General features: G+C 42.4%; 1 protein-coding gene across 1 annotated transcript in view; it reads left to right on the forward strand.

Annotated features, from left to right (window-relative positions):
- Positions 1–13,501, forward strand: part of CSMD3 (CUB and Sushi multiple domains 3) — a 1,283,181-nt gene that overhangs the window by 1,208,119 nt on the left and 61,561 nt on the right. The window contains 1 exon segment of the mRNA XM_068130918.2: positions 11,739–11,918. Coding sequence (XP_067987019.2) covers positions 11,739–11,918 — 180 coding nt within the window.

The raw sequence follows: 13,501 nt of genomic DNA on the forward strand, positions 1-13,501 counted from the left end.
ACAAGTTTGTTGTCGTCAAAACAGTGTAATATACCCATGATATTGCTATATTTTCTGGAGAAGTGATATTATGGTCACATAAAAACATAACAATCATGCCGTTTTCAATATTTTATTCTGAATAATTTAAGGTGAAATTTTATGGGAATTTTAGGCATATTTTCACCTCAATTTAAGTATGGAGCTATAGGTCCATCACGGACAGTGTGGATGACGTTTATGTTTTCTAACGTACAGTCATTGTTCTGAGAAGACCTCTAGCGATCTTTGCGTCAATAACGTGTGTAGGACCCACGTGATCGGATCACTGACTCAACCCTACGTCTCATAGACCCTGTAAGCCGTCGTATGCGTTGCTGTGGCAGGTTGTTCCATTCCCGATGTAATGCACGTTCCAATTCATCCAGATTGGCTATTGGAGGGACCATCTTCGCAATTTGTCGTCCCAACATGTCCCAAACGTGCTCGAGGGGGTTCAGGTCAGAATATATATTAGGGGGTGCTTACCTTAATTCGTTGTGTAGGGGTGCTTAACTTAATTCTTTGTGTATATTAATGTTATGTGGGTTCATAATCGAGGCAGAGAATCAGCTTCTCCTACAATTTGTTTATTAAGTATGAGCTGGGGCATTTTGAAGAAATCATATTTTGATATATTTATTTATTTTATTTCTATTTTCGTTGGGGCCTAAGCACCTCCCTACACCCACAATGGGTGCTCATGAACAGCCCGGTTCTCATGAATGGGTACTCATGGGTACTCATGGGTACAATGGGTACTCATGAACAACCCACCCGGTACTCATGAACAGCTGAAAGTTTGACGAAGACCCATTTGGCCATCTCTGAGAAAAATGGCGACACACACACAGACACATAAAGATCTCTCTTCTGGTTCTAGATGATAATGAGAAAGGTAAGTGCAAAGTGGAACTCTCTTATTGGTGGTTTCATTGTTTCTTCCCCTTTTCTCTCTTTTTCTCCCTTTCCTGTTTGCACTCAATGGTTGCCCCGCTATCCCACTGTCAATTTTTCCTATTTTTCCATAGGAATTTTTTTTTATACTATAACACCTTGTGGACTGCTTTCTTTTAAAGAACTGAGTTTGGAGATCAGTGGCTGAGTGTCTTGGACATTGTAATACATTATAATGCCCCATGTTCTTTGCCACGCCACAATCATGAAGTCAACTTTTCAAAACCATCACTTAGTTTGTTTTCCATGAGCTTTGACATCAGTACAAAAGGTGTAAAAAAAAAAAGAAGAAGAAGAAAAAAAAGCTGTTTTTAAGTTGTTGTTTTTTTTGTTTTTTTTGTATACTGAATCGAGGCTCGTGAAAGAGCTAACATTTACTTCACAAACAAATCGACCAGACAAACAAAATATATAAAAAGAGGGAGCGGAAGACAAGATGGGGAGAGAAGGGGAAGCACACAAACACAACATTTGAGAGTGGGGAGAAGTGTGGGATGGAGAGAGCTTGGGGGGAGGAGGCGTGGGAAGGGGGGGGGGGGGGGGGAGGGGGGAAGCGAATTTGAAAAGCGTTAGAAACTATCCGATGTTTTGCTTAGCAGCTTCAGAGTTAGTAAGAGAATAATTAAATTACGAGCACCCAGAACTAGTTTGGCAAGATAAAAAAAAATATATATATTGTAAAATATATTTGAGACGAGTAGACACATGGGGCATACCCGACAACATTTCAATATTCCCTGTTGGCTTGTGTATGTAGGGGCGTCGAGAGGGGGGGCGGGGGGGGGTCATGAGGTGTCTCTGCCTCGAGGTCCGGGGTCCGGTGAGGGGCCCGAGCTTCTCCTGTATATATATATATATATATATATATATATATATATATATATATATATATATATATATATATTTAAAAACAGGGCAGTCAAACCCCTCATCGGCTCATCCTCATTTCCTCATCTTTACATATAAACCCAGAATCTGGTTTTGCTTTATTTATGAGCTCTTTGCTACTCCAATTTAGGATCTTCATTAAAGAAAGTCCCTTAAGTTATAAAAGAGAGAAAGGGTGGGGATGTGGTCAGGGTCTCCTTGGCCCGTGCTGGCTCTCGACGCCCCTGTGTGTATGCAATGGTTTGGCCACCAATGTATGGGCTATACATTGTTTGGAACACTAATATGTGCTCGACAATTCATCAACACAATTGGGATCCTTCATTCAACAAAGTAAAGAAAAAATGCACAACCCATCAATAATTTCACAACATCAATTTTGTAACAGACAGAGAATATTAAACAGAGTCACAGGCGGTTTCATGTGTAAACCAGGGACTTCATCCTCCGGTCCCTTAGTTCCAGCTCTGGTACATAGCTTGGTTTTCCTCGTTTGACTGCTCATGCACATCCATATAACAGCAGAACATTCCAATTGCAAATTCAGATTGAGTAGACCGTCGATGATGTTGGCGTGATTTATGTTTAATGCTTCTTCCACTGCTTGCTCTGGCATGTGACCAGGAGATGGTTGCAAAACGAATGAAAACAAATCCACGTGGCAAAGCTATAACGCAAAGGCCTGATGGGGTCAACGGGTCATGGGTGAAATGTCAGCTGTGAGCAGGTCTGCTCTGTCCTGATTGGTTATTGGTACTTAATACTATTATTGGTGAGCTGTACGTTTTATCTTAGAAATAACTATATATACTCGTATACAGTGTTTTGCTTTTTATATATTTTTGAAATGCAAGTGAAACGTCATCTGAGACTGACTCTGCTTTTTCCTGTTTGTTCCAAAATTGTTGGAGTGGAATTTAATTATTTTCTTGGTTCGCTGTGCCTTTTATGTATCAAAATGGATCATCCCAACTGCCTTAAAGTTAATCATAATTGTATGTATATGTGTGTGTCGTGTGTCGTTGGTTGTTATCTCGATAATTTGGGTTTTGGAAGGTGAAACAGAGCCCTCCCAGGACTCAAAGTGGTGTGTGTGTGTGTGTGTGTGTGTGTGTGTGTGTGTGTGTGTGTGTGTGTGTGTGTGTGTGTGTGTGCGTGTGCGTGCGTGTGCATATGTGTGTGTCGTTCGTTATCTCGATAATTTGGGTTTTGGAAGGTGAAACAGAGCCCTCCCAGGACTCAAAGTGGTGTGTGTGTGTGTGTGTGTGTGTGTGTGTGTGTGTGTGTGTGTGTGTCTGTGTGCGTGCGTGCGTGTGCAAATGTGTGTGTCGTTGGTTGTTATCTCGATAATTTGGGTTTTGGAAGGTGAAACAGAGCCCTCCCAGGACTCAAAGTGGTGTGTGTGTGTGTGTGTGTGTGTGTGTGTGTGTGTGTGTGTGTGTGTGTGTGTGTGTGTGTGTGTGCGTGCGTGCGTGTGCAAATGTGTGTGTCGTTGGTTGTTATCTCGATAATTTGGGTTTTGGAAGGTGAAACAGAGCCCTCCCAGGACTCAAAGTGGTGTGTGTGTGTGTGTGTGTGTGTGTGTGTGTGTGTGTGCGTGTGCATATGTGTGTGTCGTTCGTTGTTATCTCGATAATTTGGGTTTTGGAAGGTGAAACAGAGCCCTCCCAGGACTCAGTGGTGTGTGTGTGTGTGTGTGTGTGTGTGTGTGTGTGTGTGTGTGTGTGTGCGTGCGTGTGTGTGTTTGCACATATGTGTGTGTCGCTGGTTGTTATCTCCATAATTTGGGTTTTACAAGGTGGAACGGAGTCCACGCAGGACTCGAAGTATTCATCCCCGCTTCGGTGAAGGATTGTGATTCATGCGCTAAGTTGTGAAGTTGTGTTGTTCTCAGAGTTTTGTTCCAAGGGCTCTTTTCAGGATTGTCACTGAGCCAAGTGCAGCTTCCAACTGTGGTTCATTACCCTGCGCTCGCGAAGCGAAAAGCAGGTTTAAGCATTCAGTTACGTACATACGTGTGCCGTGCGTGTGCCATGTGCCGTAAGTGTCTGCAATTTAAAAATTCATTTTCTCGGCAACCGTTGGTCCGATTGACATGAAATTTTCACCATCGGAGACCTCCGCCTGTAGAATATTTTAATGATTATTATGACGTCATAGGTCACGTGGTACAGGCGCCATCTTGGAAAAACTTCGCACCTTTATATCTCTCAAACCACTCCATGGAAAAAATTGCGACCTGCCTCATTGTCAAGTACTCACCATGGGGAATAAGATATGTTAATGATGATGTCATCAGTGCCTTCGTTATGACATCGTAATTCGACAAGTACAACACTTATCCGATCATTATTTTAAAATTTTCAGCAGCTGTTGTTCTGATGGACACAAAGCTTTCACCATAGGAGTGCCTCCTCCTTTAGAATATTTTAATGATAATCCTGACGTTGTTGGTCATGTGGTACAGGCGCCATCTTGGAAAAACCGAAAAATGTTGCACCTCTAAATCTCCAAAACCGCTGCATGGGACAAATTGAAACATGGCTCATTGTAAAGAACTCAATATGGGGAATAGGTTTTGTTAACGATGATATCATTGGTGCCATAATTATGACGTCATAATTTGACAGGGACAACGCTTAGTCTGATCAGTTTGAAATGTATTGAGCATGATCTATGCTACAATTATTTTAGAGAATATAAATTTATGAGGTCATCGGTCACGTGGTCTGGCAGCCATATTGGATCAAAGAAAAAAAATGTTCAAAAACAAAAAAGTTGGCTCGCAACAATTTGACTGTGCGGGGTAAGTATTCTATGAATACCATCTCGTATTCTAGTTTGTGGTAATGTTTTCAGGGACGGTTTTTTAAGATCTCTGTAAAATTCTTCTTTGTCATTCCCATTGCTCCAATTTATCACTAGTACCGAGTTGTTGTTAGGGTTAGGGTTGGGGTTAGAGTTGTTTGGGTTAGGGTTAGGTTTAGGGTTGTTAGTTGTTATTGACGCTCTTCAGCTTCCAAGATATTTTCACTTCATTTTTGAGGTCATGGTATTTGGTCATTTTCTTGATTTCTGCATTATGTAGGCCAAAATCGCTGTGTACTGATATCTCAATCAGCAATGCTGTATCTTCCTTTTTTGCCTGAATAAAATGTCCGGTCGCAGTCCTTTGTTTTCTATGTTCGCGTTGGATGGGATCATCAGGTCATACATGAGCATTATGTCCTTGTTTTAAATGATGGCTTTTGGTTCATGTTTCCTGAGTTTTGCGGAACTGGGATATTGAGATGCTCTGACATGAGGTTTTTGCATCCCTATAGGTGACTCGTGATTTCTGTCTCTATCTTGCAGATCCTACACCTGTCCAATTGACTCAGTCCTGCCATCTTTTTTAAGCCATTGGTGTAGTGTCCTTGGTCTTGGGCATTAATGATGATTAATTGTCTATACTGGTTGAGCTGACTTCTTCTTAGCCTTTCCAGTGATCCTTCTTTGTCTATCCCCAATCTGTCCAACTCTCTTTTATATTTCCCTGTTGTTTCATCTTTCTCCCCTTTGTCACTATATATCTGCTGGTATTTCATCTTGTATTTTTATTTTGCCTTTTTTACAATCATTGGGGCTGTATTTGTTGCTGTTTCCTTTTGGTGCGTGAAATCTTCTATTCGCACCTGTTTTTGGAATTTTTTTGCGAGGTGAGTGAGAGATAGCTATTCTGGCTTGTTGTATTCATACTTGTACACAAATTGTATTCCGTAGTCTGTTGAGCTGTTCACGTACTCTGCTAATCCTACAGTCGTCGCTCTGTGCACTTGATTGAGTTCCATCAGGCCGCCACCTCCTTCTTTCTTTGGCAGGTACATTCTAAGGATGTTCTGATTTTTGTAGAACATTTTATGGATAGTGAAGAGTTTCTTGTTTTGATATCCAGTCTTTTTATATCCTCTTGTGGCCAGTTTACTATTCCACAACTGTACTGCAACACTGGTACTGCTTGTTGGTTTATGGCTGATTTTGTTTCTTGGGGTGAGATACGTTTTCAGGATCACCATCCTTCTACGCAAGTATTCTTTGGCAATTGTTTTGCGCATTTTCATGACAAATTTGGTGGCCCTCTTCTACTCCAAGGCATTTGTAAGATGCTTCGTTGTCTAGCTCCTGTATTGTTGTATTTAGGTTTATTTTTATGTTTTCTGTTTTTGTTGGTCTAACTTGCACGAATGTGCACTTGGCACACTTGTCTAGGCCAAATTCCATTTGGATGTCATCGGAGAACCGTTTCACTAATTTCAGTTGTTCTGCCAATTTTTCGTTGTTCGGTGCAAAGAGTTTTAAATCATCCATATGCAGTAAATGCTTCACCTTTCTTGTTTCTTTCGACGTTCTTTTATTGGGTGTGTCCATGTCCTTGCTCATTAATGAGGTTACTTCATGGGTCCAGGGCCAAGCAAAACAGGAGAGGAGAAAGGCTGTCTCCTGGAAGATCCCGCGTCGTATCTTTACTCTTGGTATTTCAAATTTCCTTTTGAATGCTGCCGGATTCGTGTGATATTCCATAGATCCATGGCTTTCTCAATCAGCTTGATTATTTTGGGATTTATCCTGTATATTTGCATGCACTTTATCATCCATGAATGTGGGACACTGTCAAAAGCTTTTTTTATAGTCTATCCATGCTGTGGACAATTTGGTTCTTCTCGTATTGCAATTTTCGAGTATGGCCTTGATTTAGGTAGGAGGTGGTTTTATGTTCCGTAACATACTCTCTTGCATCCCTTCTGTTCTGCTTCTATGCCTCCTTGTTGTTAGGTGGTGGTACATTGTTTCTGTGATGATTCCTGTTAAAAGTTTGTATGTTGTTGGTAGACAATTTATTGGCCGGTATTTTGGGGTTGGCTTAGCCTGGTGTTGGCTTAGCGGTTAGGGTGCCTGCTTGGGATCCAAGGATCCTGGGTTCGAATCCTGGTCGATCGCTGAATTAACGCCAGGGGGGTTGACTCAGCCTGTCATCCTTCCGAGGTCGGCAAATTGAGTACCAGCTTGCTGGGATGAATGATCATGGTGTGTACCCCGATTTAGAATAGGTACACCGTATCCCTGCGCATCGAAGAGTGTGACCAAGGGTTGGCATCAGGAAGGGCATCCGGCCATAAAAACATTGCCTCAAACAGGGAACCATGATTGTCATGGGGCCCGCAAGGCTAACCCCCGCTCTAGCGGGGAAAATGGCCCTAAAACGATCATTCATTCATTCATTCATTATATTTTGGGGTATTTGGATCTCTTCCGATTTTGGGATGAGGAAGTGTTACCTTCTGTGAGCCATTCATCCATTTCCTGATCCCTTTGGATACGTTCATTGAATGCACAAGCGCAGTGAACGTGGAGAGCATCAAATTGCTTTAACCAGAAGTTTTGGATCCCATCTGGGCCATGGCTTTTAAAGTTTGCCATCTTTGCCAGTTGGTGTCTTTTTTGCATCAAATATTACTGGGGACATTTCCTCAAGATGCTGCTTTTTCTCTTCCAGGTTTCAGATCCATTCTGCCTCCTTGGTGTGTTATTTTCAATCTTCATTCGCAGAGAGGAGTTAGATAATATCTGTACACTGTCTCCCTGCCTAGAAGTCAAAAAAAATTGAAAATCATTCCAAACAGGAAACTTACTGTTTTTAAGGACATTATAAAGACACAAACAACAGGCACAACTAACTAATGTAACGTGTTAGATATGATGATGTAATAAACATTGGGTAAAATGGCAGTAAAACCTAAATTTAATTTATTTATATGCCTTTAGACCTCTTTAAACCTATTACATAAATTTAATTATATACTTGAACACTAGAACACAAATCGCCGTCATGATTCTAGCAAGAACCATGATGCTTTATATCGATATATAGCATGAGATATTTTTGGTCGTTACTCCTCACACACTGCACATGCGGTGTTCAGTTACCGAGCAGCCAAGCTAAGCCAACTTGCCAAGCCAGCTGTTCCTTATAACAGTTTTGAATGGAGTGCTTGCTTGAGTGTTTAAGCCACTTGGCGAGCTCTCTGCAGGAAAGTTTGTAATTGAACACACCCCTGGTGTTCTTGGAGATTGGATGGTGGTTATCGGTAGTTAAGTGTTGTGATGGCGAGTCTGGCAGTGCTTCGGGGCTGCTCGGTGACGTGCTGACCGAGTTGTTTCGTCCAAAGCATCAACTGGGGCCGTGTCGTAGCCTGCTTCCTGTTCGTTGTCGCAGAGTTGGCTGCACCGGCGCACGTGGACTCGCTCGTTTCAGGCAGGTCTGACTACATAGAGAACTAGAACGCCACTCAGTAGAGCGCATACTCCCGCCGTGGGTCAAGTTGGAATAGTACGATTTCACAAAATTTTGAGGGAGTAGTTCAGTGACAAGACAAGACAACACAAGACAGACACTGCACAGATATATATTTAGTATATATAGAAGATAATGTTAAAAAAAAACAAGGCAATTCCACTTACATTTTCGGATTCAGCGTTCAATTCCATATAGGTGAGTGTATTATGAGGCATGTGTGACTTCAAATAAAATTGTAAGCCAGGAAAACGTTCGTTTCATTCCTTAGGGATACAACATGAAAACTGGCCCAAACGTCAAAACAAAACTCGCTTATTTTAAGTCGTACAAGCTAATGCGACCACTCATTATTCTGGGAAGAATCCCCTGCACATGCTTGTCACACTTATAACTCACCTAAGTATTTAAATAAGTTCATCAAATACTGACACCACGATTGACATTCGCTGAGGTAAATGTTGATATCTCTTCTGAGGTTTAAAAAAAAAAAAAAACGGTTTTAAAGCATTATACGTATCAAACGATACATTTTATGAAACGGGGAAACCTAATACACACTTTGGTCGTTTTAAAATGACAGAATATGTCTTTATTAGAAAAAAAAAGAACCTTGAAGATGACGCTGCTAACAAAATACACCGCTCTAACGCATAACCACGAGTTTAAACTACATTTACAACAAATATGAAAACTATTTTCATATCGCAATGTTAAATATAGAATATATAGAAGATAATGTTTAAAAAAAATGAGCCCTGTCTTCCAATGATAATAAACAATCCTTCAAAAAATTCCTGGATCCGGAATAATATCCTGAGCTTCACCAAAAACTAATCAATTCTTCCTTATCCCAAGGGCAATCATCCCACCAACTTTCATCCAAATCCGTTCAAAACCTTTCCAGATATCTTGTTCACAAACACACGAACACACACACGGACACGATCGAATGCATTACTCCCTGGCGGGAGTAACAAGCTTCATCCTTGGATCGTTGCTACTGGCAGGTGGTTTCCGCCATCTCTTGCTGGAGAGCTGTTCTGCTGGTGGTGCTTTACTGCAGTTGGAGCAAGGCCAAGGAGGCAGTGCTTCACATAGGTTTAGTGTGGCTTGAGTTGGGCTGAAGACAGCCGCTAGGCTAGTTTTGCGAGTGGCTTGGGCAGCGGCGGGGCTGGCAGGCCAGCTTCCCTGTTCCTTTTTTAAGATTGGCACTGTACTGCTTCTGCCAAAATCATTTTTGTTATGAAATGGAATTTATATTTTGTTTATCTGCTTGTTTTTAGGATTGTGATTATCATCTTTAAAATAAATGTACTTTGTGAAACTCATCCATGCAAATGATCATCATGGAGCCAATGGCCCTACAAAGAAAAATATCAATGATGATGATGATGATGATGTGAGAGGGTGAAGTATCGGTGTGAAGAAGAGGCCGCCAATATGGCTATGTATGATGTCGATTGAGGCTGCATTCTATTGTAATCAATAATGCCTCCATTTCCTAAGCTGCGATTCAACGTCGTCTTGTTACAATGTATCAGGGTGGTGTATTAGAATGCTTCAGTAACGCTAAACTTCCAGATTTTTCAAAACGATCTTTTAAATAATGATTTTACTAAAATTTAAGCATAGACATGAACAATGCATGGGGTATTGTGTTCTATGAATTCTCTAGTTGGTTATTGTTTCAGCAACATTGGTAAATCTATATACAGTTTGGTAAATCTATATACAATCTCTGGTTTACCTCACCCTTTTTATGTGGTTTCACAAATACTGTACATCATCACCTTATTAATACCACTTCTCGATATCCGTTGCCTTTCTAGTCTTATTTGTAATTTTGTGCACTGTGAGCCCCATAATGATGTTTACTGTTTTATTTTGTTACTTTCACTTTTTACATCATGTGGGAAACCGGAAACATACATGTGTTTTTCTTAGGCAGTTTGTGACAGTGAATTAACCTGCAGAGTAATGATATTGATACGGTTTTGAGATTTGTATATATGACATCATTAAAGGTTAAAGGTTTGCCCCCCATAGTTAGTCCACAAGCAACACGTAGGCCCACTTAGAGTATTAGTTATGTCATAGTATGTGTAAGAGTAGGCCATTTCCCTAGTAATATCTGCGTTGTGTAAAGAAATGAGCTTAGGTCCTTTCATTTTGCAGCCACCCTCCAATTACATCTATGGGCAAAATCGATCCCGCGCCCCATTTTGGCTGATCCTCCGTGTGGTACGCTTTGGCTGCCAGCAGCATTCGCTGCCCTTGGTTTGCTCGAAACTAGTCCAGTAACACGAGGTAGGCCTAAGAAGAGGGAGGAGCGTGAGGGTCGAGGAGGGGCGGCGTCAAGCAGCACGTCAGAGGCGGTGACGGTAAGGGCCATCAGCCAACCGGGGCTCTGTGGGCATGGCATGATAGGGCGTGGTAAAGGCGCGTCTGGAACGTTCCAGAGAGTTCGCTGGGCAGGGCTATATAAGTCTTCGCACAAAGCCCTTGAAGAGGACTTGCTACCAGAGGACTGCCCTTAAAAGGACTTATGAGAAAGGACTCGGAGCACTCGTATGAAAAGGACTGGCGTGCACACGACAGTATTGAGAGTACTTGGTCGAGGACTTGAAGAGCGCATTGTTAGCGCCTATTGAACTATTACATATGCAGCCACGCGAGTGATTAACCGCCAGAGCCCGGCCCTACCGTTCGCCCCGTAATTATCCCGCGCACGCCAACGACACGCGGAGAGCTCCTGCCGTCTCTACGATTCATCTACTTCGCGGTGGGAGCTGGGGACCGGAGGAAGAGCTGCCCGGACGCCATCCCTGGACGTGCTGACCTGTTCATCTGCAAACCCCGTGTGAGTGTGTCTGAGTGTGAACGGGCCCGTTTGTCCAGGGAATAAGTTAAGACTGTGATTAAGGCTGCACTGTGTCTTCTTCTTATGATCATTGTACAAAGTGTGAATAAATCTTGTTATTCCTTTTCTTCCAATTCGACCGTTTCTGTGATTTCCATCATTGGGTAAGCGTGGCACGAATAAGAACCGCTGGGATCGGGGTCTAGTCATTGATAACGGCTCGGATCACGGGTTCGCTACCGCTCGGCGTATCCACCAACACCCGTGATTCGGGCGGGGCTTATTTCCTCGTTTCTGGGCAGCGCGAGTAATTAGGTAATAGCGAATTCTTAGTCCTAAAACCCTATTTCGCGCTGTCCGGGAGGGACGTCATGGGTCCCGGGTCTCGTCGGTCAGTCAAAGACAAGGGGACTAATCCCCCCTTGGTAAGGGGAGAGAGCCGGCACTGAGATCCACAACAATATAAAATGGCTGATGAACAAAGGGATCCATCTCATGATTTGGTGGTGGCAGCATCAATTAATGGATGCAGAAGCATTATAAAGTTATGCAACTTTTTTGTGATTTATTCTGGAGTTAAGTTTTTTCGGTCTAAGTCAAGCCAATCATGTCTGTGGTTTCACTAATGAAGTAAGCAAGCCTTTGACAATGAAGTTTTCTTCTGGGTGCTTTGTGGTACAGCCCACAGTTGCCAGGCCCTGCAGACCCCTCAACACACCGACGTGACTAGCATGGAGCTTCGAGGTCTGGGGTACACCTTACTGTATGCCTGCCAACCTGGATACCATTTGTCTGGAGGATCTGAACATCGCACTTGCCGCCCTGATGGCTCCTGGTCTGGGAAGATGCCCGTGTGTCAGGGTGAGGCATCCAATACTGATTTGCATCTCATCTAATTTTCTTCATCGCACCATTAACAATCTCTCTATCTACACTTTCACTTTATTTCGTTTATCTGTCACGTGATTTACCCCAGTCACTGAACAGGCCTTTCGCTGCAATTGTTTCTGCCACCCGCTTAATCAAGAACCACTGAATTTGGAGCTTAATTCATGAATTTTGAGTCTAATTAACAGAAAACGCAGGAGGTCATAGAAGCAAATCTCATGTACAAATTATCAAGTACAAGCAAAAGTACCCTTCTCCAGTAACGGGAAAAGCAAGCAAAAATACCCAACGGGAAAGGTTCAAAGGTTCACAGCCACGGAATCTCACTCAAAATACATTTGATGTCATCGAAATGAGTCTTTTTATGGTGATTTCAAATATGGCATTGATTTTTTGTTATATTCACTCTGAAACATTAAAAATGAAAGAAAACCGAACCACTTGGGAACGCCCCTAAAAATTCTGCCCCATACCTCAAAGCCGATGACGTAATCCATGTGACGTCACCTCCAGAACGCAGCTCGCAAGCATGCTCCACGTGCATTTGCTTGATACAAATCAAACACTTATTTTAACTCCAATTTACATTCTGTTTCCACTTTTAGTGAGAAGTAGGGGTCTGTGCAACCATTCATAAACTTTATTTGGTGCAAATCGGATAATTTTTAGCCGAGTTACCTCAGACCGTGAGTTGTTAATTATATAATTCACCCATAGTTGAATACGTGCAGGCTACTCCACGGAGCGACCTTGCGGGCTTGTTTTAACTCCGATTTACATTCAGTTTCCACTTTTAGTGAGAAGTAAGGGTCTGTGAAACCATTCATGAACTTTATTTGGTGCAAATCGGATAATATTTAGCCGAGTTACCTCAGACCGTGAGTTGTTATTGATATAATTCACCCGTAGTTGAATATGTGGAGGCTGCTCCACGGAGCGACCTTGCGGCTTATCAACGAGGCCAGGCGTGACACACATGTGTCTCAGCATACCTCAAATCAAGATCAAGCAAAGCAAAAGTAGAGTACGTACAAATTACACGGAACGGATCGCCGGCCGTAGCATAGCGAATCGAGATGGCATGGACTTCGTTCTGGAGATGACGTGACCGGTCACGTGACCTGCGGTTCGCTGAACTCCACTTTTTTGAGGGGCGGGGCATAGCAAGTTGTGAAAAACACTACAAATGTTCAAAATATTGGTCTAATTATCCCATTGTTGATTTTAAAAAAGAAACATGGGTGATTTCTTCACTAGGAAGGTCAAGTTAATACATAAATAACCAGAAACTTTTGAAAATTAGTACACCATTCACTACAGGAGCAGCAGGAAGGGTCATTTCTCTCTGGGGTATATAGATTACAGTAGATCTAAGGTCAGGCCTCAAGAACATCGGAGGTGTTTTCAGTTACCGAGTTTCTTGTAGAGTGCTCGCCAATTGGCTTAAGCATTAAGCAAGCACTCCATTCAAAAGCGTTGATAAGGAACGGATGGCTTGGCAAGCGCTAGATACAACAACAACAACAACATGCATTTTAAAGGCCATTTTCCCCGCC

Source organism: Myxine glutinosa, chromosome 11 (assembly GCF_964187855.1).
Source record: "Myxine glutinosa chromosome 11, kmMyxGlut1.1, whole genome shotgun sequence".
Taxonomy (NCBI): Eukaryota; Metazoa; Chordata; class Myxini; order Myxiniformes; family Myxinidae; genus Myxine; species Myxine glutinosa.